Genomic DNA, 25,554 nt, shown 5'->3' on the forward strand with positions numbered 1-25,554 from the left:
GGGCAGTGGCCTTGGCCCCAGCTGAATGTCCTGAGAAGAAGCTGACAGTCCTTAAAGGCCCTACAGATTGTCTCTAGGGTGCCCTGGGCTGGGTAGAATCAGGCAGCAACTCCTGTATTGCCAGGACTGTCCTGGGTTCATGGGGGTGCCCCATGGTCTCCCCAAGGACAATGCTTGCTGCTCCCCCGGCATCCCCCTCCAGCCCTTGTGCTCAGACATGCAGGCCAGTACTCCAGGACCTCCCCTGAGCAGACAGAAACACTGTCCCGGGTTCAAGCACGTTCATCTCCCAGAGCTGTTCTCTACCTAGGAAATGATGCATATTTGGAAACATGGACTAGCTCAGTGGAAGTGGAGGGTGAGCAGAGTATTTCATCCGGATAACTATTTACTGACAATTCCTGCTGTTTTATCACCCGTGGCTCTGGGAAGAGATGGGAGTTCACCACTCGGGGGTTGATAAAACCTTCCCGGCTGAGTGAGGCCCACACAGCAGTTATGGCCAGTAAGGGCGATAAAGCCGGTGTGAATTGTCCATAAATATTTATTGTCGGAAGATACCCACACAAATCACTGTTTTCAGGAAAATAATGCAGATTTTATTATCACTATATAAAGCAGCACATTTGTGTTTACTACACATAATAACATCATTAGAAAATAATATTTAATAAAAAATATCAGAGAGGCAGCCACAAAAATCAAAATGGGAGTTCAAGAGATAGTTTATGCTTTAAAAATACACACATTTTAAAAGACAAGGCTACTGAGAAGAAGCCCTTGGAAAGTATTCAAAGCTTGAACCCTATTAAGATTTTAGCAATCGAGTTTCAGCATTATAATTTCTGCCATAGTAAATGGCGGTTTTCCGGAGACCTTTGCTGAATCTCAAGTATATTAGAGAATATACTAGAATCCAACAACCCTCGATTCTGCACCTGAGACTTAGTCCTCAGCCATGAACTGGGACTTCACCAAATGCCTCAGATGCCAAAAAAAGTTAGGAAGGGGAAATTCTCTACAAGGGGTTACCCAAGAAATACAGGTATGTCTGCATGTATGTGTGTATGAGTGCATATGTGTGGATACATACACATATGGATGTGTATGATCATATGCACTTGTGTGGCTTATGAGCCTATATTTTCTGCAAAGAACATGTCTGACTTCTAACTTTGCAAGGACTCCGTTGATTGGCTGGAGCAATGTCAGTTAGAAGCCATGTTTCCCAGTGACATCATAATGTCCATCAAGTGACCCAGGAGAAGCATCTTGGACCCATGTGTGCTCATATTTTTTTCAAAGCATTTTTTGCAGAGCAAAAAAAAAAAAAAAAAAAAAAAACACAATTTTCTTTGTTTATTTTACAAAGCATAGCTCACACATTAAAAACCAGGTACCCTAACTTGCACCTGAATAATCCGTTTTAAGAAAGAGTCACATGAATTAGATCAACTCACGGTTCCATTTCTTCCAAAGCACCTTGGAAAAAAAAAACTCTTCCTCAACTCTCAAATTTGCTAGACTATAAGGGCCTCTTGAACTGAATATGCAGCTAGACAACCTTGCATGGATTGTTTTTTAGAGAAAGCAGCAGACAGATGGATCCTCTAGAAAAACAGACGCAGCAGGAATAGAGAGACTCCTTCCCAGTGTATCAATGAATTATTCTGGCTACTAGAGAAAATTTGCCACAACTCTGCTCTCTCTTGACTAGGAAAACTTGAACCACAAGTTGAGTCACTAGAAACTCCTCTGGACCTGGCTATTGGCAGATATTCATGATTCTTAGGCAAGAGCAATACTGAAGGATGGATGGATTGAGTCTGTCCATAGTAGATCTACTCGGGTTGAGTTTGACTCTAAGGATGACAGCAGTGCATTGAACCCTTCCTCCCATGCATACCTGGTCCACACACTGAACATACATGCATGCGGATATACACACACAGACACAAGCAGGCCCACATGCCCACACACTCAAGCACCCACCAGGAGGAAAGTGGCTTGTCCCCAAGTCACCTGTGTGGTTCAGCATATGTTCAAGTCACGTCCAGAGTCAGCTCCATGCAGGGGTGAAGCAAGCTGGACATTGGGCACTGAAGTAGAAGCATAGAATGGAATCTTTCCTGCTGGGTTCTGAGTCATCCATGCCAGGCAGGCAGGGGGCTGAGGGAGCTTTGGCAGGTGCAGTGGAGCATGCCAGGGATGTATAGTTTGGAAAAGTCAGGTCCCACCTCTGCCTATGTCTCATGAGATGGCAAAGATTTGAATGTCCATCTTCCGTCTAGACAAGTGGAGAGTTGAAATAATGATGAGACCGGGTACAGGCATGGTGATCATTTTCATAGAACTCAGAGAAAATTAGCACACAGTCTTAGAATTACCTCTTGTTGAATGTTGGGTCTTGAAATACATAGAGATAGAGCTAGAGATGATATAGATATAGATTGTGTAAGTAGGCTTCCAGGAAGTGAGACTTTTTGGTTTTGTTATGGTTTTGTTTAGCTTTGCAATACTCAGTGGTTATTTCTATCTCTGTGCTCAGGAATCACTCCTGATGGTACGTGGAGGATCATGGGATGTCGGGGATTGAACCTGGGTTAGCCACATGCAAGACAAGCAGCCTACATGCTGTACTATTGCTTCAGCCTCCAGAGAGTGAGAAGTTTTAATGGAAGCTTTTATTTTTCAAAATTAAATAAGAACCTAAGCAATGATGTTTTTCATTGCCAGTGATGAATATAATGAACTCCCTGGACAAATAAAAAGCAGAACTAACCACGCTTTGGTTTACTCTCATAAAGCCCAGTAATAATACCCCCTAGAACTTTACTCTTATCCTATTCTGAATTTTATTTTTGCCAAGATATTATCTAGCCTTTTGCCTCCAATAGCAATTACACAATATGATTCAATTATTTTTTAAATAATTTTAATAATAAAGAAAGATAAATGAACTTTTTTTTCTTCAATTGATACAACTCAATTTTTATTGCAACTGGAAGATATTACATCACAGAAACTTTATGGTATGTCTGGGAAAAGTGTTATTTACAATAAATGATGAAATAGTTTGTCTTTGGCAAAATGATTACACATGAAGACTGCAAAATGCGAGTATAGATGCCTCCAAAGCAATACCATCGGGTCCCTAACACTTGGCTGATCACACCCTCCTTCAAGCTGCTCCTTTAGGTGAAACCAATCCAACTGATCATCGTGTAACTTCTCCCTCACTGTCTCCCTTTCTATTCATGATATTGGCAGTTTCATGCAAAAAAAATACAAAGGGAAAAATTGGCTTTGGAAAATGTTTCTACTCTAATCAGTGCATTCAGCCACGGACAACTATTGGCCAGCTAAGGTCAGACGAAGCTGAGCATCGCAAGTAAACCCCTTAGTTTTCTGATTGCTTTGTCACTGTTACGATTAGTATGTTTTTTGTAAAACAAAAATTCAACCTAGAAATGCTACAGAATCAGAATATAAAAAAATACATGTGTAGAATGCTTCCCAGACATACGCAGACACTTCTTTTTTCTCCCCACTATTTACCACAGCAGTGTAAGGAGAATGTCAGCAGGAAACTAGTTACTGACTCAGCTATGAGCTTCGATGGCCTCGACAGACATACTCAGGCAATGATGAATGTTTAAATAACTGCAGATTGTGGTACATTTCAATTTGGTTTCAGTATGTAAGTGAACTTTTTTGGTAAAAGGAGCAGAGATGTTTTTTTGTGTGTGTGGTTTTTGGGTCACACCTGGCAGTGCTCAGGGGAAACTCCTGGCTCCATGCTCAGAAATTGCTCCTGGCAGGCACGGGGGACCATATGGGAAGCCGGATTCGAACTGATCACCCTCTGCATGAAAGGCAAACGCCTTACCTCCATACTATTTCTCCGGCCCCAAAGAGAAGAGATATTTTAATGAAAATGATCTAACACAAAAACACAAAAGTAAAATAGGTGAGGACATTGTACATATTTGTACTAGAATATCTTTCATAACACATTAAAATATATTAATGAGAATTTAGCATTATATAAGGAAGATTACTGCTCTAATATTATTTTATGTATGCTTACATGAAATTTCAGGGCAATAAAACAAATTTTGTCATACTATTCTGTATCCCCTAGGGAAACATTTTTATAAAACATTTCAAAAACCATATTACATAGGGGGAAAAATATTGTTGACTCAGTACAAAATGGTACCTTAAAATAAGTCTATTTTTGCAGAGAAACAAAGAAAAGTACTATAAAGTGGACATTTAAAAGCCATAAAAGCCAATATTGGTCTTAGTTTTCCCATGTAAAATGGCAGCTTAAGAAAGAAAGAACCATTGGAGGCAGTTTGGAAAGGCAAGAAATAGTTTCTCTTTTATTATTGATTGCTGAGGTAGGATGATTTGCAATGGCCTTAATATTTGTGCTTCAGGCATGCGATATGGTTATTCTGCACCAGTATTTCCTTCTGCAGCCAGGGTGCCTTTCCCTTCCCCCTCTTTCTCACTTCATTCTTCATTTGGTGCCCAAAGTCTAAGGTTCGTTCTCATTGGACATTGTAAGGTTCCTTACTTTGTAAGGTTCCTTCTCATTGGACATTGGCCCTTGCCTAGAAGACGCATGAGCCTTTCTCCCTCTCTGACTTACTTCACTTAACATGATGCCCTCTAGTTCCATTCATCTTTTCTTAGAACTAATACTTCATCTTCTCTTAGAGCCAAGTAGTCTTCCATTGTGTATGGAGATAACAGGTGCCTTCCTCCCTGCCTGTCTTTCTCTCTCTCTCTTTCTCTCTCTCTTTCTCTCTCTCTCTTTCTCTCTCTCTCTTTCTCTCTCTCTCTCTCTCTCTTTCTCTCTCTTTCTCTCTCTCTCTCTTTCTCTTTCTCTCTCTCTCTCTCTCTCTCTCTCTCTCTCTCTCTCTCTCTCTCTCTCTCTCTCTCTCTTTCTGCTGTAAATCACTTGGGCTGTTCTCAGATCTTGGCAATTGCAAAAAAAAAAGTGCAACCAGTATAGGGATGAATTAATCTAAAAAAGAAATATTATAAAGGTCAGAGCTAAACCCTGTTTACAGCCAACTTTTTTATATCATCTTTTCTTTCATTTCATGTTTGCCAACCATACGGTTTCAAACCTATAAAATTGCTTATTATTCATTTCATTGACATTCCAAAGTCAAACCTATCTATATGGGAAACTGCTTTGACTTAAGGAATACTCGTTGTTAATAAGTTGACAAATTAATAAGAAGTTCAGAATGCAAGTATATGTGGGGGGGAGGGGAGGCAATAGCACAGCAAGGAGCGCATTTGCCTTGCACATGGCCAACTAGGTTTGATTCCCAGCATCTCCCCCAAGCACTGTCAAAAGTGATTCCTGGGTTGGAGCGGTGGTGCGAAGTGGTAATGTGTCTGGCTTGCTGGCGCTAGCCTAGGATGGACCTTGGTGCAATCCCCCAGCGTCCCATATGGTCCCCCAAACCAGGAGTGATTTCTGAGCACATAGCCAGAAGTAACCTCTGAGTGTCTCTGGGTGTGGCCCCAGAAAACAAAGCAAAACAATAATAAAAAAGTGATTCCTGGTTGCAGAACCAGGATGAACAATCCCCTGGCATTACTAGGTGTAACCCCCAAAAGGAACCAAAAGTAGTTCAATATGACATTCTAGGGAACAGCAATGGGGAGGGAACTAGATCAGTGCTCCCCTGGGAAAATGGGGATAGGGACACTCAGGAGCACTTTCCTTAAGGGAGAAGATTGCTAGGAAACTATCGGTGCTTTTGCTGTAGAAGGGGGTGGCCACATCATCACTGTGGGAATAGTGGAGGCCCAGTCCATGCCCCACTCACCCTTTTCCAGCAGTACAGATAAGGAGTGGCGTCACCCCATAAAGTGTGAGAGACCAACACCCCTGAGTCAAGCAGGACCAGCCATGTGGTATCTCCATAGACATTAGTGACAGTGACCCCCCCCCCCCAACAAATGTGATTCCCACAGCAGTGCTCACCTGGGACCTCTGAAAGAAGGAATCTCCAGGGATATGTCTACCATAGCTTTGCCTGGCTGGAAGCTGATGGATTCATGGCAAAACTGCAGGATTTCCCCAAAGTTCTTAGAGGGAATCCCAAACCCAGATCTGTCTCCTGGCTCAGCTGCTGTGCTCTGGGAAATTTGCTAAAAAGGGAGGATGCAGCCACCTCCACTGCTTGGAGACCTGGGGGAGCATCTCTGACTGGGCCCTGGCAGGTGGGAAGATTTGAGAATCGCAGGTTCTCATAGGCCTCTTGGAGCTCTTGGGCCTGCGGGGCCAGTCTCCTGTGGGGCTCTTCAGTGTCGTGACAGGAAAGCACCTGGGACAAACTGTGAAGGATCCTGTGTGGGGTTCCCAGCTGTGCTCATCTTCTTTTTAAGGACGATTCCTGTGTGGTTTGCTGACAGACCCTCTAACTACATGGAATAACCTCTCTAGATGCTGTAGGAGCAGCTGGGATGCATTTGTCACTTCTTGTTTTACTGCTGGGGCTTTAGGACAATCAGCAATCAGTCGCCTTGCCCATAGCTTCACAGCAAGAAAAAAATCTTTCTAAATGTTCCACCTTGGGGCAGGGGTGAGGGAATGAAGCAATGGCACAGCTGGTACGGCACTTGCTCTATTTGCAACAGACCCAGGTTTGATCCCCGACATCTCATAGGGTCTCCGAACCTGGCAGGAGTGATTTCTGGGTGTAGAGCCAGGAGTAACCCCTGAGCACTGCTGAGCATGATCCCCAAATAAAAGTAAATAAATTAATGCTTCATGCCAGGTCTATGCACATGGCTGGCTCTTTCCAACTTGATAATGTTATGCTTTATAATAAATAGGCTATCACGACATCAAGTAAAGTTTAAAACAGTAAAAATTAAAAGCTAACGAACTACCCAGAGCTCAGAACCAAATGTACACAGCTCCTGAGATGTCTATGAAATAACTATATTTATTTATTGTTATTGCCTGACCTTGTATGATGGAAATTCAGAATCCTTTGTGTTTTCACTTGAAAAACCTTCTCAGGCATAAAGTCAAGTGTGTGAAGTCTAGCTTCCCGGCTCAACACCAGAGTTCGCCTGATCCCCGGGTGGGGTTGACACAGCCTCCCGCACTTGTCAGTGCCCAAAAAAGCTGTGGGCACGCCCCATGGATGCCTGTGCCTGGGCCAGAGGTCATGGTGAAGGTTGCTGGCCTGTTTCTGTGGGAGGCTCATGTTGCAGCTGTCGGCACTGTCCCGAGCCCCAAGATAAATAGCAGACTTGAGTTTCCACCGCGCCTGGGCTTTAACCTTCACCCAGAACAAATGGTCTGGCTTAGCTCTGTCTGTGGCCTGCACGCTTACATCCGGCACACACAGCATCGTCTCCTCTTCCCAGCCTCCAGCCTACTCCACCACCACTGCCCCTCAAGCCTAGCAGGGCATGGACACTACCCCAGTCTTGATTGAAGGCATTTGGTAAATAGGAGGGCTGGCTCAAAGGAGCAGAAGGCCAAGTGCAGTGAGGAGGGCATTTGACTTGCACGCAGTCAACGTGGGTTAGGTCTCCGTCATCCCATAGGGTTCCCCAATCACCACCAGGAGTGATCCTTGAGTGCAGAGTCAGAAGTGAGCCCTGAGCATAGCCAAGTAGGCCCCCAGACAAATACAAGACAGAGGCCATGACTGAGTGTTTTCTGCTTAGTCACTGCGCGTTTTCCTTCATAGAATGAACCAGAAGCCAACTGACCACAAGAAAAGAAAGGATATCAGGAAGGTCTGGTGGGAACTAAGCACCCTTAGATTCTCACTTCTTGGAGGGAGACCCTTCCCTTGATCCAAACTTGCATCCTTGGTGCCCCTCTGGGTGGGCTTACTTATTCCCGACATTTTTTTTAACACAGACCCTCCAGTGGGCACTACTTGTTGCACTGTGATAATCATAGCAACTCTTTCAAACATCTCTGTTCTCTGAACTCCAAAACAGTGCTTGTAAAGTTGGTCACAAACAAGTGAATGCTAAAAAACAAAACAAAACAAAACAAAAACAAACAAACAAAAAAAACAAATGAATGCTGCCCTGGGGAAGGTCCCCTCATCCGTCATCTGACTCGCCTCCAATAACAAACGCGCCAAAAACGATCACTCATCTCTCCTTAGTAGTTAGGGAATTGGGTGCTGTAAGGTTAGCAAGTAGTACTTTGATTCTAACACCCCAGCAAAGGCACTGCCAGTCAGCTCGCCTGCAACGACTGACAGCGCCATAACTTGGCATTGCCCCTCTGAAAATCAGCATGGCAACATGCTTGCCAATTCTTCGTGTTCTTTCGGGCACTGACCTCACTTCTGAGAACTGTTTCCGTGTAATCATAATATAGCTAAAGCCAAATGGCACATGCAGCCATGTGGGTCCAGTGGTTATCCCAGATGGTGAGACTCTAAGCTTAACGCCCCCCTACTGCAGGGGAGGGGACTGCAGAGGAGGACTCACAGTGCTCCAGAGCCCAAAGATTTCCCACTGCCCATGATATGCATGACCCGCCCAAACCCCTGCCTCCATCTTTATACCTAACTCCATGGCACCATCTCCAGGAGACCCTGCAGTAAGGTGCGCTGGCACCTGCCACTCATTCTGTTCAGCCTGGAATTGAGTGTGGATACCCCAAACTTGGATGGTCCGATTTTGCACTTTGGCTTGGTTTTCAGGTTTAGGCCTCACCCAGAAGTGCTCAGGGTTTACTCCTATGCTCAGGAGACCCCACACAGTCCTAGGGATCAAACCAAGCCAGGTGTATGGCAGGAAAGTGCCCTTCCCAATGCACTATCTCTTTAGCCCTTGGATGCCCATCAGAGGAGTTGCAGGCGCCCCCTGGGTTTGCTGACTTCCCTCAGTCCGGGGAGCTGACTTGCAAAGGGCAGCAGCTGCCCAGGGCACACAGAGGTTAGGGAGCCTTGGAGCGGGTAGTATTAGAAGTGTCCCTCAATGTTCCCCCTCCTTAGACATGGCTTCCCATAGTGTGCTCCTAAGAGAAAGAGCACCCCACCTGAAGGGGTTTAACAGCCTCAGGTGTTTTCTGCCTGCTCACCCAAAAAGAGAAACTGGGAACTCTGAATGATGTTTTTCTGAACAAAGGACAGTAGGTCAGACCCATACAGGATCCTGATCCAAGCCAGTTCGGGTGACCAAAAGTCCCAGCTCACAGAAATCTAGTAGGGAGGCCCAAAAGGAAGGTTTCACCTCAGAGCTGGATTCTTCTAATTTCTGTGACTCTCCAAATTCCCCATCCCTGTGGTCATGCTTCTAAGGACAAGATTCTGGAAGGAGAGGCACCTGGATGTAAGCCCCTGTGCCTCCCACATCCCCCTCTATTGCTCCCATTCCCTCCATCTCTCACCTCTCTGTCCTACCACACAATCAAGTCCCAGGTATCAGGATGCTAGTCTCCTGCAGGGCTTCTCTGGGATTAAGGGGGGCTTGCTGGAGCCTGAGGCAGCTGAGGGACAATGACCCCTGAGAACTTGGGTTGTCTATGTTTCTATGTTTCTGTCAACCCCCACTTCACCTCTTGCTACCCAGCCCCCTGCAGGCCTGCTTGTCCCCATGGAAACAGCCCTGCCAGTACATTTGTCCTAGTTGACTCAGCACTGGCCAGGATCAAGGAGGGAGGGGTCTCCATAAAAAGGCCCAAGCGGCCACTTGCAACTCACTGGGTCACAGGGGAGAGGCAGCAGGAGCACCCCGCTTCCCACTAGTACCCCAAAGCCAACCTTCCAGGCATGACTTGGCCCCAGCTCTGCCCTTGGGGTGCTTGGTGCTCTGTAGTGGGTCACAGTGTTCTGAGGGACTATTTGTGGCAAGTGCAGGTCCCCTGAGAATGCGGCCCAGTCATGACCTTTCCAGGGATCAGGGCCATGAACCCCAGGCTAGAGCTTAAACCCAAACTCCTTGTTGTTTTGCTTCTGTCCCCATCCTGCACCTCCAGCCACTTGACCCCATGCGGGGAGGACTGACAGGGATGGCTAGGGATGTGGTCCAGACTGGAGAAGAAGGACCCAACCAGGGGGCCAGACTCACATCCCCACCCCAACCCCTACAGCCTCCTTCTGGACATCCCTGGGCCCAGCATCCAGGTCTGAGCTGTGAGCCCAATCCTAGGGGCCTGTCCACATGAGGAAACTGAGGCACACATGGGCTCCTCTCAGAAAGCAGACCCAGCACTCCAGACTGCTCCTTCTGGGGGTGCCTGGGTCCCCACTGCCATGTGGATGCTCCAGCGCAGGACACAGCTGAGAGTCTGGGACCCTATAGTCCAGCAGAACCCTGGCCTACCTGGCTTTTCTCTGAAGTCAGTGCCCGCCCAACTGACCCCCTTAGACTGAGTAGTGGGCAAGGGGGTCCCACAACTTGAGAGCCAGACTCTACCTGGCTAAAAGTGGGTACAGATTGAGGAAGCTGCCCTGGGGCACCTCTAGCTCCAGGTCCCTCAACAATAAACACTATTTATTCAGAGGGGCCCCAAGTCTGCATTTTCCTTATGGGCCCCTCAGACAGCCTCTCTGGTCCATGCCCGGGTCACCTCGTGGTAGATCAAGTATCTGGCTTCAGCCCTGGCCTCTCTCCCAACTCCCTACACCTCCTCTTTTTCTCTCCCTTTCTACTTTCTCTCCTCTCTCTGCTCCCTCTATCTCCCCATCTCTCTTCTCTGTCCCCTCTCCTCTCTTCCCCCTCTCTCTTCTCTTCTCTCTTTCTTTTCTCTCCTCTTGATATTATTCTCTCCTCTCTGCTCTATCCTCTTCTCTTCTCTCTCACTGTCTCTCCTTTCTTTCAGCATGCTCTCCTTTCCTCCTCTTCTCTCGGTCTCTTTCTCTCTTTCTGTGTTTCTTTCTCTCTGTCCCTGTCTTTCTGTTTTTGTGTCTAGCTCTCTGTCTCTCTGTATCTGCCTCTCTCTCTCACTCTTTCTTCCTCTCTCTCTCTTTCTCTCTCTCCTCTCTCTCTCCCCAGTCAGAACTTTGGCAGGAATTTAGCACAGTCCTATCTCTAAGACTCATTTGGTCAAGTCAAGATTTTCATGTTCCAGATTCTTCTACTCCGTTTCTGGCTGCCCCTTGCCTGTCTAGCGGACCCCCTTTGAAAGAGAGAGAAATTGATGCACATCTGGGACCATTCAGGGGTTACTTTAAACTGAGACCATGGAGAGAAACTTGATGATGTTGACTCCATCCTTTCGCAGTTGCTCACTATGTGGCTCCAGATTTGTTTCCAGAATCCATGATGTCTGCATTCATAGCACTCACTGGTGAGGAAGATTCCCGAGCTGTGAAATGCCCATCGAATGTTCTGGAAAGCAATCTAAGTTTGTAGCCAACAGTTTTTTTTAGAAGTTTAAAGGAAGAGCTGATTCTAGCTCACTGGGCCATTTGGCTTTTCATGTTTCTCTCTTGGTTTCTGCAGTAGAACAAGGCACCTCAGGGCCTTGAAGGTCCGACTTCAAACTCCTCCATGTGCCTCCCACACAGGCTTTTCACTGTTTGTCATCTCTGTGAGCTTTGTTTGTGAGGAGGCCAGTGGGCACTCGGGCTTGGGGGTTTAGTGTGCTCCCTAGATCCTGAAAGGCCATCAATGGGGTGCCCCTCCCTGAGGGGTTATGTCAGTGAGAAATCTGGAATTCTTCCTTCCTTTCTTCCTTCCTTCTTTCCTTCCTTTCTTCCTTCCTTTCTTCCTTCCTTCTTTCCTTCCTTTCTTCCTTCCTTCCTTCCTTCCTTCCTTCCTCCCTTCCTTCCTTCCTTCCTTCGTTCCTTCCTTCGTTCCTTCCTTCCTTCCTTCCTTCTACTTTCTTTTTCTCTCTGCACTCATTAAATTGCTCAATCATTTTGCAAAGCTGTTGCAAAATGACATTATGAGATGATAAAATGTAAGAATGGAGAGCTACCAAATACCATCCTGGGTACAGGGGAGGGACTAAGGGAACTGAAATGAAGGAAGATTAAGCCCTTCCATGGTGAAGTGAAGCACTGGCTGAATTGGGCAGGAATGGAGGAGGTATAGGGGGCACAGTCAGTGATGGTCTGGGGTTACTTCTAGCTCTGCACTCTTGAATCAATTCTGGTGGTCCTTAGAAGACCATATGGGGTGCCAGGAATTGAACCATGGTTGGCCATGCACAAGGCAAGTGCCCTTTCCACTCTACTATCTCTCTCTGATCCTCCATTTGGTCATATTTTTGTTTTAGGGGCCACACCCAGCAGCACTCAGGGGTTACTCCTAGTTCTGTGCTTAAAAATGACTTCTGGTATGCTTGGGGGACCATATGGGATTCTGGGTATTGAACCCAGGTCAGCCACGTGCAAAGCTAATGCCTTACTCACTGTGCCCCCCACCCCCGCCTCACATACTCTGGCCCTTACTCTGCACCACCTTCTGCTTACATTTTTGAAAAGTTATTTTGTAAGAATTTGCTTGGACTTCTGCTTCTCTACCACTATACTAGAATCCCAACACATTCACTGTTGATTTCTAAGAGGAATAATCCCACAGGGCCATTAAAAAATAGCAGTAGATTGAAATTTCCATCATGTATCTGAAGAAAAATTCAAATACTTATTGATCAGTGGTCCAACTGTGTGATATCTTGGATTCCACCAGGTTCTGAAAAGGAAGACCTTTCTTGGAGCTTTGGACATGCTGATGGTTGAGTGGCCCTTCATTTGTCCCCTCGCCCCAGTGTCAGGCAGACAGACCCCCACTGGGAATCGGGGCTTTCTTCAAAGCTTTTCTCTTCACAGAAGAAATCCTGTGAATTCCATTAATGTCAACAAGCTCTAAGACGATCTGAAGCATTTAAGCCCTGGAGCATCTCTAACATGTCAGATGCTGTAGTGGTCAGAGTTTTCTGGTTTCAAAACCATTTGCAACTTTGACTCACAAGACTGAAAATAACCATCATCTGATCAGACTTCCGGGCATTTGGAAAACCATTATTTTCCCAGAGGATCTGAAATCAACTTGGAAGTAATGGCTGAGAACTGATCAGGCCTAGAAACATCAGGAATTATCAATGGGAGTACATGACTTTTGGTTAAGGGGGAGAATCAGTATTCTCAGAGAAGCATAGCTAAGCTAAAAAGTAAAGGAACTAAAGAGAGATACAATGAATATACTTGCCTTGCATGCAGCTCACCCCAGTTGGATCCCCAATATTACATACTGTCCCCTAAGCATCACCAGAAGTGATCCCTGAGCATAGAGAATAAGCCAGAGGTGCAACCCCCAAAACCCCAAAATGCCAAGACCCCTTCTGTAATTCTGTGTACAAAGACAAATGTGCAGTTTCATTCTCTCTCCTCTCCCATTCTCCTCCACACACTCAACACCAGAAATGAGCAGAGAGAATGAATGTATGGTTGTTTCCTCTGTGATCTTCCAGCACTAGGAGAGAAAGCCCTTTTATTCTATCACAAGCCATGATGTTTCTAGAGAGTAAATCAAGTCTACGTTAAGCCCATTTCTGGCAAAATTCATGTCGCCAATTCGGTCAATGTATAGGGCTTGAAGTTAAAGTCATCTTCAAAGGGAAATATGCCTGTACCTTTTATTTCTTCCCATCTTTACTCAGGTTTAAAAGAAAAAACTAATTCAATAGCAGTCATTTAGAAATTCATCTGCATCTCTCATTTCTTTCCATCTCCAGGTTAAAAAGAAACAAACTCTACAGCAATTTCAAAGCTCAGAAATAGTATGAGCTATGGTGACTGAGTGAGTGAGTGAGTGTGTTTGTGTTTGGAATTTGGGACCATATTCAAAGTACTCAGGGATGATTCCTGGCTCAGGATGCCAGGGACCCCCCTTAAACCTGGTACTATCTGTTTGACCCCAATGAGCTTTATTCTTCATGATATCTTTAGACTGAGTAGACTTTTCACAAATCTCTTCTGAAAGTCTTAGTTTTATTTAACACCTTTGCCAATGCCAACAAGGGGGGGGGGGGTGTCTTCCATACATTTAATGGCAAGACCTGCTAACTTCCACTGAGAACACCAAAACGAATACGCATCACCCATTGGACACTGGGCATGGCCTGGGTCCCCCAGGCCTTCTTGCCTAGAGCCCTGGACACCCTTGCCCTGGATTGGGTGAGGATCAGTGATGCCCATTTCCACCTGGGGCTGATACCCATTGAGAGGCACAAGCTTGAACAGTGGGATTTCTCTACCCGAGTTGTAAAGTACTTGAAACTTGTTCATTTCAGCACTTGTACATGTATATACATATGTGCCTTTGGTTCCTCACCTGGTTTTTATTTATGTGTTTCATTTATGTGTTTTAGCTACTTGAGGGTAGGCTGACAAGATGATATGTGTCCAATGTACTTAGATCCCTGGGGCCTAAGTACCACATTGAGTCCTCTGCTATCATCTCCTTATGCTGCCACTGCCACCCCAACCCTTGTTTACTCGTGGGCTGAAGAGACAAGGGCTCAGAGGACCTAGCAGCAAAGAGGCTATGAGAGAATAGGCTCCCCGACTAAGCATTGCTCCCCTCAAAGCCAGGAGCTGCTGTTCCAGGTCCCACCCTGTGGAGCTACTCCTCTGTAGAGAATGTTCCAGGGCAGCTATCCCCTCTTACCACAGCCCTCCTTGCTACCAAACTCAAGATGGCCTCACCCTGGCTGCCAAATTTATCCTCTGGCTTGACCAACTTTTTTGCCTTTGATTTTGTCTCTCCTTTGGTGGTAAGTGAGAAGAGCTAACTGGACATGGGCAAAGTGCCATCAGGCATTGCATCAGACTGGCGATCGCTGTTCTGTGATAGTCACGTCTGCATCTGAGCTCTGTCCCCTGCATGGAAAATCGCTGTGGGCAAATGTACAGGGGCCCACACGTGTCATCTCATTTTGGGGATCCCTTGTTGGCATGGAGTGAGGAAGAGCTTCGTAGTAGACACTACTAGTCGCAACTGGCCTCTGTGTACAGGATCTATACATAGAATCTCTGTATAGAATCTTCAGGGAATCTATTTATGGAATCTGTAGGGAATCTATATAGGAGATCTGTACACAAATGTGCAGTGTATAAGTGCAGGGAATCTGTACGTAGAATCTGTTCATGGGATCTATAATGAAATCTGTATATAGATTCTTAGGGGATCTATACATTAGGTCTGTACAGGGAACCTGTATAGTAGATTTGTGCAGGGATCTATACAAGGGATTTGTATATAAAATGTGTTCAGGGAATCTACACATGAATCTGTACAGGGAATTTATGAGGGGATCAGTACAGGGATCTCTACCTAGAATCTGTACACAAAATTTTCAGGGGATCTAGGCATGGGTCCTTACAAGGAATCTATACAGGAAATGTAAAAGAGAAAGCATCTTGGTTAGGAGCACAGGAATGCATATGCTTAAATAAACCACCTACATCCTTTTAAACATCAGCAAGCCCATGCCAGGAGACAACTGAGCATGCATTGCATGTTACCCCAGCCATCAAGAGAGGAGGCACTCCTCAGTTCTGAGCCAGGAGTAGCCCCCAAGCACAGTGGGTATGGCCCTAAAGCAAAAGCAAAAGGGACCAGCAACTCAAACTATCAAGGCTCCTAGAATAATTCCCCCAGATATGACTTTCATACCAGTGTTGGTTAGTGCGAGAGTCTTAGAGCAGAGAAGAGACAGGAGCCCTCAGTGGCCATGCGTGCATCTCATTCCTTTCAGAAATGGACAGTCTGCATTGATCCTTTGTCATGGTCCTGTCTGGTTATAAATAAAACATATCTTTCCCATCATCAGTAGATCCTTCCAGCTGCTGGACACAAAATAGATTCCTAACTTCCTAAATGGAAATGCTATCTTTCCTAATCAGAATTGACCATTGTAAATAACCATCTGGCTGGTGGTTTTTATTTTCCTTGTAAGCATCCTTGCCCCACTAGTGCACTTTCCGACCACATCATCTGGATTCCGAACAACAGTGTGCTCAAGCCTATCACCCCTCACGTGTGGAATAACAAGAACCCCAGTGTTATCTGTACCCCATCTGGAAGGGACAGAGGCACCCTGAAACCGCCACCCGGGGAGAAAAAGGGATGTGTTCCTTTTGACTGTTTCGTTGTTACTGCTGTTTTGGCCTCACTGATACATATTCTGCAATCACAGAATAATCCAACTCCAACTCAATATTTGAATAAGCAACTTCTCTTCTTTCTAGCATTTGGCTCGATCCACTATGCAGAAATAGACAAAAAGCTACACAGTTTTCTAACTCCTACAGCTAAAAAAATTTTTTTGAAGAATAGGTTGTTTTGTTTTGTTATCGAAATCAAGTATTGCTGAACACTGTAGTCTTTGGGAAGACCAGGGAAGGTGGGGGTAGGGAGGGGGCATCAAGCATGCCCTGTGGGCCAGTTTCTGCAACCCCACCTCCACCCACTGCCTCACAATAGAATTTATCCATAGAGTGGATCTGTATAGTTCTTGACCTTCTGACTAAAAGGCCAACAAAATTCATCACTGGTTGAGTGGGGAAGAATGTCTTCGCTTCCAAATCTCTGTCAGGAAGTAGCTGAATCCAAGCAGATGTACTCAACATCAGCACTGGCCACCAAGCTCTGTATTCTGGAGCTTTGTGCCATGTACTGGGGAGTCCTAAGCAAGCAGGAATCAGGCATCCTTCTGCCCAGTGCCCTCCCCTGGAACCAGGAAAGCCAGATTAGGGGCAGGTTGGGGGTGGGAGTTAAAGATTAGCCAATTAACTTCTGGCTGGACTCTCCCTGGAAACACAATCCGGGAGTGAAAGTGTCCATGTCCATCTTCTTTCTGGGCCTTCTCATTCCTTTGCTTCTCTCTCTGGAAGCCAGTGTTGGGTTCCCTGTCTTGCTGGGACTTTCTCTCTTTACATCTTTTCTCTCTCCTTCCCGAAACAAATACCTCCAAGTGTTCCACCCATCACAGTGCCCTCCTTCTCACCTACTCCCAATGGCTTTGTGAGACCTTTTTGTTTTGTTTTGGGGCCACATCCGTGGCACTTAGGGTTACTTCTGGGTTCTGCACTCATGAATCACTCCTGATGGGCTTGGAGGGCCATACGGGATGCCGGAGATGGAACCCTAGTCAATTGCATGCATGGCCAATACATTCCCTATTGTGCTGTCTCTCCGGTTCCATCTTTGTGAGTGCTTTAAGTCGATCGGGTGAGAAAAATTGATGGGCACCCTTCCCAGATGACTCAGAATTTCTTCCTTTGAGCATGCCCAGCATTTCTGCTGCCTCTCCCCTACCACATAAAACCAATCTGAGCAGCAATTCATTTCCTCTGCTAAGCCATCATATTTCACTAATTAGTTTTCGGGGAAATCCAACAGGAGATCCGTCTCCCTGTGCCCTGTGGGGTCATAAATGCTACAGTTAGTTTAGGTCTGAAACATCTCGAGTAAATATTTAAATATCCAAAATAACTGAGGGCAAGATCTAAAATGCTGTTTCTTGGTTCCCGTTCACCTTTTCTTTCTTTTTTCCTTCAGGGGACCATATAAAATGTGGGGAACCAAATCCATGTGCAAGACAAATGCCTTCCCTCTGTGCTATCACTCTGGCTCCTCCTGTTCGAACACCTTTTAAATAAGACAAATGCCTGGGTGCTGACAGTGAGGTTTGGCAGAGAACAAGCATTAGCTGCCAGCCGTACCCTGGTTTCAGGTGGCACCTGCTCAGCCTCATCCTCCCTTGCTCTGGGTTTATCTGTGGCCCCAGACTTGGTTCAATGGTGAGCCTGGTCAGAGTCCGGCGCTCAGTCTTGCTCTCAAGCACAGTGAGCGCTGGAAAAGCCTTGTACATGTGTGTGGGGATGGAAACAAATGGACAAATGGGTGGGTTGGAGAGGGAAGGTCTCCCCATTGAATTGACACTACTCTGGAAACCTCCCACATTCCTCACCCAGAGCCTGAGATGCCTCTCCCTTAGCAGGGGGCTGGGTGGTCTCCAGTCCAGGGAAATCCAAGCTCAAAAAGTCTTCCCTGAGGAGACAACCTTTCCGGGGCTGCTCCAAAACTGTGAAGTAAAATGTCTGTGGTCTCCAGGTACCCCACTGGGACTGCCCACCTGTCTGGACTGAGACACCAGAACTAGCAACTGGCACAAGCCATAACAGGGAACAACCAGTAACCAATCAGATTGAGTCATCACCTGTGACTGCCAATAGCCAATCAGAAATACCTTAATGGTAGCCAGTACACTCTCAGAATCATCCAGTGGTAGCCAGTATCCAATCAGAGTTATCGGTTCCTGCAGCCACCTGCTTCCCTTTGGGGAGAAATTCTATCAGGTAACTCAGCCTGGACTAAGTGACCATGAGGGGAGAGAGCCTAGATGTGTCCTGGTGGCACTGGGTGATCCATCCCTCTGTCCACAGAATACCTACTGAAGATTGATCAAGGCCAGCACTGCCTCTGGCCAAAGTTTTCCTCTATATGTGCCTTATTGTGATCCTGAAGCACTAAAAGGCCCAAACAACTCTTGTTACGTAAGAGTCAGATTGGAACCCTAGCACCACCACAGGCCTGCATGGTCCCCAGTACTGCAAGACCCCAGGAGCACTGTGTCCTTGGCCTCACATGGAACCCCTCTGCCCTGTTGACCACGAATCTCTAGAGGGGCTCCTGATCAAAACAACAACAGCAGCAACATCTACAACAAAGGATCCAGGGGCCGGAGAGATAGCACAGCGGTAGAGTCAATTCAGAACGGATAGTGATTCAAATCCCGGCATCCCATATGGTTCCCGGTGCCTACTAGAGGCTATTTCTGAGTGCAGAGCCAAGAGTAACCCCTGAGCGCTGCCCAAAAACAAAAAAAAAAACAAAAAACAAAACAAAAACAAACAAACAAACAAAAAAGATCCAGATTGAAGGGGTGCCCTGGCTTGTGAGTGTCTTGTATGTACTTTACCCACTTTTGTGACTCTGCCAGCTCTTTGCTGAGCTTTCATCAACTCTACTGTGGACTAATCTCCAAACTCTGAGATGGAGTGAAATGAGAAGGACAGGCCTATAGAGAGAGCACAGGGGCTAGGGCACTAGCCCTGCACATAGCTAACATTGTAACCCCCAAGCCTGCTGGGCATAGCTTCAAACCAAAGCCAAAACATTTACCGTATTTTCCGGCGTATAAGACGACCCCCTAATTTTGCAGTTAGAACATAGGTTTAGGCCTATCTTCGCTGTATCAGACAGAATGTTCCTGTGCTGCAACTGTATGTCCACAGTGAGCCGCTCACAAGAAGAAAAGGTTCAAAGGTTCTACTGTCATAGACTTCCTCTCTGACTCTGGCCAATCTGAGCAGGCTTTAGACAGTGTAGATTCGGGTCCAGAACACTGTCTAATTGGCATGCATCAAAAGCCTGCTTAGATTGGCTGAGTTAGAGAGGCAGTCCAAGCAGCCTTGCAGTGATTGGTGCAGGATCAAGTTGGAAAATTTGTTTTGTGGCAATATTTAGACAGTTTTCATTTAGCGGTATATTGAAACATTTTTCAGGATATACTCGGCATATAAGACGACCCCCGATTTTCGATTGACTTTTCTTTGTTTCAAAAGTCGTCTTCTACGCTGGAAAATATGGTAGTATTAAAAGTACATTAGTCTAAATCATCATTCATTGGTCAATAGAAATAAAAGTTCTCTATTATTTCTTCACCCTTTTTTATTCTGTTGCTTTAATATAAAATATAAAGACTAGGTTTTAGTGTTGGGTGAGGCCTTCCTTGGCATGGTGCCTCTAGGCCCTTTGGCCAGTGGGTTTGAAGATGCAAGATAATGGTGAAGAAATAATTTCACAGGCTGTCAGTTAAAGTTTGATAGGAGTCAGCCAGCTTTAGTTCATGGCCCTAACTGCCATGTGCATTTTCTCACATGGCTTCTATGCTAAACTTTTCAAGCAGTCTCTCTCTGCTGCTTCTCCTCTGGCTATCTGCCTGTTCTTCTCTCTGCTGCTCCCAAGCCATGTCTTTCGTCTTTCTCTCTCATCTCATCAATTCCTTCTCAACAATTCCCAGCATTACATATAGTTTCCCAAGAAACACCAGGAACCCTTAGGAAAGAGCCAAGAGTAAGCTCAAGGAGAGATGGAGGGGAGAGGAGGACAATGTCTGCTACAGAGGCAGGCAGGGTAGAGGGCAAGGGGGGAGAATGGAAGGAAAACTGAAGACATTAAATGATGGGAAATGTGCACTGGTGAAGGGTATTGGACATTGTATGACTGAAACTCAATCAGAACAACAACTTTAGAACTGTATATCTCATGGTAATTCAATTAAAGAATTTGTTTATGGGGACTGGAGTGACATCACAGTATATATGGCACTTGCCTTGCATGCAGTTGATCTGGATTAGATCTTCAGCATTCCATATGGTCTCCTGAGCACCACTGAGTGTGGTCCAAAACCAAAAAAAACAAACACAAAAGAATTTTTTAAAATAATTAAAAATGGGGCCCGGAGAGATAGCACAGCGGCGTTTGCCTTGCAAGCAGCCGATCCAGGACCAAAGGTGGTTGGTTCGAATCCCGGTGTCCCATATGGTCCCCCGTGCCTGCCAGGAGCTATTTCTGAGCAGACAGCCAGGAGTAATCCCTGAGCACCGCCGGGTGTGGCCCAAAAAACAAAAACAAAAACAAAAAGACAAAAAAAAAGAATTAAAAATGGGGCCGGTGAGGTGGCGCTAGAGGTAAGGTGTCTGCCTTGCAAGCGCTAGCCAAGGAAGGACCGCGGTTCGATCCCCCGGCGTCCCATATGGTCCCCTCAAGCCAGGGTGATTTCTGAGCGCATAGCCAGGAGTAACCCCTGAGCATCAAACGGGTGTGGCCAAAAAACAAACAAACAAAAAACAATAATAATTAAAAACCATGAATTTGGTAACATAATTGTGCATATGCACAATCAAAACATATTGGCTGGATGAATTTCTTTAAATTTAGGATTCAGACATGAGGGACATCCCAGTGGTCTGCATTGCATGAATGCTTTGCATGTGAAGGACCTAGATTGGATCCGGCACTGAGTAATCTCTGATCACTGTGTAGTCTACACTACACCCCCTTTCAAAAATTTAAGGTGTCTTTACTCTTTGACAATAGTCACTGAAAAAATTCAAGATAATCTTACTTTAGTTTTTATGTTCCTCAAATTAAATATGGATGAACTTGTTTAAAAAAGAATAAAAGGTCAGCCCCCAAATTGGGTCTAGCCCACAGATGGCTCCTCAAAGCTTCTGGAGAATAAAGGAAGGGCTGGAGCCTCTTCAATAGGGGAAATGCTGGGCTTTAAAGAGGAGCTGTGGGGAAATAACGGACCTCTCTGTGTGTTTGCATGACAGTGAATTCAGGAGACGGGATCGACTACAGCCAGCAGAAGAGGGAGAACATCGGTGACCTGATCCAGGAGACACTGGAAGTCTTCGAGCGCTACGGAGGGGAGGATGCCTTCATCAACATCAAGTACATGGTCCCGACCTATGAATCGTGCTTGCTAAATTAATGTGGCCCCGGTGGCATGGGAGCCAGGCCCCCCCCCACAGCACCCTGCCCATCTGTCTCCACTGCTTGGAGCATCTCATTGTTCTTCCCCATGGCTGGCGTCTCTCCAGCTGCTGACATCGTGGCCCATGGACCATGGGACGGTGAGCCCTATTGAGAACAAGGCTTCCCAAATCCATAAATAGTGCCTGTTTCTTAGACTACAATAGTGTACTGTGCTTATTTGTTCTCGGAGAAGAATCGCTGCTTTCTACGGCTCACACAGACTCAGGAGACCCGGGTCAACCTTCCGTTGTATAGACAATAAAAACTCGAATTTTCATATGCAACTCAGCCGTGGTGTTCTGTGTCTGTAGGCCCTGAGGGCAAAGTCAGAGAGTGGCTGGGGAGAGTTTGGGGTGCTTGTGTCATAGCACTCTTGTGGGGGAAAGACCCAGCACCCCAGGACTTCTCTAGCAGTGGCTTCTGACATTTAACCAAACCCCAGGATGTAGATTTGCAACCACTTCTGAGCTTCAGCCCACCTGTAGAAGTTTACACTGCTGGCCCAAGCACCCATGATCTGAATTTGTTGAGGTTCTACAGTTTATATGACGGAAGAGGAAACCAGCAAGATAAAGACCCAAGGAGGGGGCTGGAGTGTCATAGACAGTCAGTGGCTTGTCTTATATGCAGCCAACACAGGTTCTATCCTCAGGGTATCTGAGCCCCACCAGAAATGATCCCTGAGCACAGGTCCAGAAATAGACACTGAACACCACAAAAAAGTGCAAACAAGAAAAGAATCCAAGGACCAGGGCATGGCTACCATTAGGTAAAGGTGACTGGGAAAGAAGGCTGGTTTCAGTTCGTGTACCAGTGCATTAAGGGCAGATACCCCACATATGGAGTTATAAGTACCATAAAGAAAATGTCCCCCAGGAGGCCAAAGCAATGGCACAGCAGGAAGGGCCTTTGCCTTGCACACAGACGACCACGGTTCTATCCCAGGCATCTCCTATGGTACCAGAGCCTACCAGGAGTAATTTCTTAGTGAAGAACTACGAGTAATCCCTGAGTGTCACCAGGTGTGGCCCCAAAACAAAAAAAGAAAATGACCCCCAGAACTTGGGAACCCTCAATCTCTTTCCCAGGTTGGTTTCAGCCCTACTTCAGAGTGGCAAGTCCAAATAACTCAACTGTGTCCCTGGACAATCCTTCCCTCTTTCTCTCCATATACCTGGTCCCTCCCATCCTACCATGAATCTGGTGACAGTTTCAGGATATTTTTATCACAGTCAACACATACAACTGACAGTCATTACTTTAATTCAACATGTCACAAAGGTGACACTTTTACTCTACTGAGAAAAAAGATTCCAAAAGGCAGCTTGAGTGTAAGACAATAGGTCTCAATGGCAGCTTTTCAAAAAAGGCCAAGGGGTCTGGAGCAGTGGTGCAGCAGTATGGTGTTTGCCTTGCATGTGGCTGACCTAGGACAGAGTGGTTCGACCCCCCACCCCAGCATCCCATATGGTCCCCCAAGCCAGGAGCGATTTCTGAGCACATAGCCAGAAGTAACCTCTGAAAGTCACCAGATGTGGCCCAAAAACCAGAAAGAAAAAAAAAGGCCGAGTAGAGGCTTCTGGGGCTCAATGATGCCCCCAGCACCCTAAGATGGGGTACTGACCCCACACACCTGAGGCAAGACCTGGGGCTTCGCTCTGCAGAGAACCCAGTGCATGACCCCACACCCCAAGATGAGCCTTCTCCATGTGTCTGTCCCTCTTGCTGGAAACCATGTCTTGGGCGTGTTTGAGGGTAAACGTAGATATGTATCCAGCAGACAGAGCTTTGGGCAAGGTGATGAGTAGGGCCCAGGGACCCCGAGACTTTGAGTGGGGAAAGTGGGACTCATTATACCTTTGCAGAGCCCCCCTGGACTTTCTTACAGGGCTCTGTCATCTCTCAGAAGCATGCCCAGCCCCATTTAGCATCTCAAACCCAGGATCAGAGCTGAGAAACTGCCTGAAGAATGGCAGTGAAGAATGGCCTGAGCCCAGCTCCCAGCAACAAAACTTGCTGCCTCTAGCACTGAGAATCAGAGGTTCTGGATGAGGAGCAGTATCTCAGGAGCTGGGCAAGAGCAGGGTGGCAGTGCCCCAGCTCAGGAATGCTGTCAAATGCCCAGAGAGCTGATGAAGGACCTGGCAGAGCCACATATATCAAAGTGAAAACAAGGGATGAAAATGTCTACGTTCTAGACAGGCCAAGCAACTAGATGTAAAAACTGTCCCCATGTGGAGCTTCTCTGAGGCATTTCTGAGCACCTTGTGGCTGGGGAGTCGTTTTGCAGAAAATCCAGCTGACAAGGTGAATGTGTGGTGCTTTCTGGGCTGGTGGGCAAGACCTTGTTTTTGAAGCTGAAAACAGAAGAGGATGGGGCCAGAGTGATAGCACAGTGGGAAGGACATTTGCCTTGCATGCAGATGACCGGGGTTCAATCTCCAGCAGCCCATATGGTCCCCTGAGCCTGCCAAGAATGATTCCTGAGTGCAGAGCCAGGAGTAGCCCTTGAGCACTGCTGGGGAATGGGCCAAAAACAAACAAAAAAGAAAACTCAGCAAAATAGGAGAGGCTGCTTTGTCTCAAGGTTGTCTATATTCAGCTTCTTCATCTTCAACCAAAGCATTTTCAACAGACTCAGGAGGGCAGAGGAGGGCACATGGTTGAATATCTGCCCCACAGGCACTGCCCAACACTAACAGTTCTGCCGTTAGAGTCCAGAGAGAGAGGTGAAAGAAGTGTGGAAGCACACAGATAGACAGACAGACATCTCCAGGTAACAGAAAGTGGGTGGGCTGAGGCCTTGTTCTCTCCTTCTGTCTGGAAGCCCCTTTCTGAGAGCACTGAAGGGCGCAGGTTGAAATGTGGCTTAGTGCAGTGTAGGACCAAGGCTTTTGCCTCCTGTGTACACTGTCCTGGTCATTGGGCATGGCCTAGTGGGTGGGGGAGTCAGGAAGGCCAGAGGGAAGCACTGGCATATATAGGGTGGTCTCACCTATATATCCTGGGCCCAAGCTCCCACAATTCTCCTGGTGGCTAGAGCAAGGGAATGGGGCATGAGGTGGAATCTCTGACCCTCAGCCAAGTCCCTGGAAAAAGGCCTAATGATCTACTTGGCAGGTTTGCTGCAAGCACAAGGTCCAGTGCCCCTGGGAGCAGGGGACGGTTGCCTATAACTCTGAGGACCTTGGGTACTAGGTGTCCAACTAGGTGAGTATTCCAGCATGTGAATTCTCTAGCCTAAGGTACTCCAACCAAGTGAGGTACTCTAGCCTGAGGCGCTCCAATCTGAGGTGTTCCGACAGGTGAGGGACACAAGTGGGCCCGTTTTCCATCACACTAACCAGGTCCCACACAAGGCAGGCCACTGGGCCCCTCACAGGTGTGGTCTTGGATACACTTCACCCTACCAGAAGTTTGTCCCTCTCCCCCAACCCTATCTTGGGCCCCTGGAGAAGCAGTACATTATTTCTGCCCAATTAGCCACAAACATCAGTCAGAACTACAAAGTTGGGAAGTTTTGTGAGTGACTGCAGGTGAACTTTATTTAACTGCTTAAAGAAAGTGCAACTTGTGGCATCCTGGAACCTTCTCTCCAGAAGGGCTGTGCTAACTTGCATCAGCTCCAACATTACAGTTCTGAGAAGCCCAAACAGATCCTTGGGCCATTTCTGCTCACTATACCTCAAGATTACTCTGCTATTGTCTTCCAGCATCAACTGCAGAGGTTCTGGGAACCAAGACACACATGTTCTAAAGAAGGGCCAGACAAGACTTGGAAAAAAGACACTGAATTCAAATTCTGGGGCTATATGCCACTCCTGGGCACCACTGGGGGAGGACCCTATTAAGAAGAAACAGAAGAGGGGGGCCAGAGAGATAGCATGGAGGTAAGGCATTTGCCTTGCATGCAAAACGACAGCAGTTCGAATCCCAGCATCCCACATGGCCCCCTGAGCCTGCCAGCAGCTA

At 46.6% G+C, this 25,554-nt stretch overlaps 1 protein-coding gene across 1 annotated transcript in view; it reads left to right on the forward strand.

Annotated features, from left to right (window-relative positions):
• PACRG (parkin coregulated) overlaps positions 1–21,866 on the forward strand; it is a 416,149-nt gene extending 394,283 nt beyond the window's left edge. Inside the window, exon 5 of the mRNA XM_049765530.1 lies at positions 21,378–21,866. Within this exon, the coding sequence (XP_049621487.1) occupies positions 21,378–21,538 (161 nt within the window). The 3' untranslated portion in view covers positions 21,539–21,866. The remainder of the gene's footprint in view (positions 1–21,377) is intronic.
• Positions 21,867–25,554: the final 3,688 nt, after the last annotated feature.

Source organism: Suncus etruscus, chromosome 18 (genome assembly GCF_024139225.1).
Source record: "Suncus etruscus isolate mSunEtr1 chromosome 18, mSunEtr1.pri.cur, whole genome shotgun sequence".
NCBI lineage: Eukaryota > Metazoa > Chordata > Mammalia > Eulipotyphla > Soricidae > Suncus > Suncus etruscus.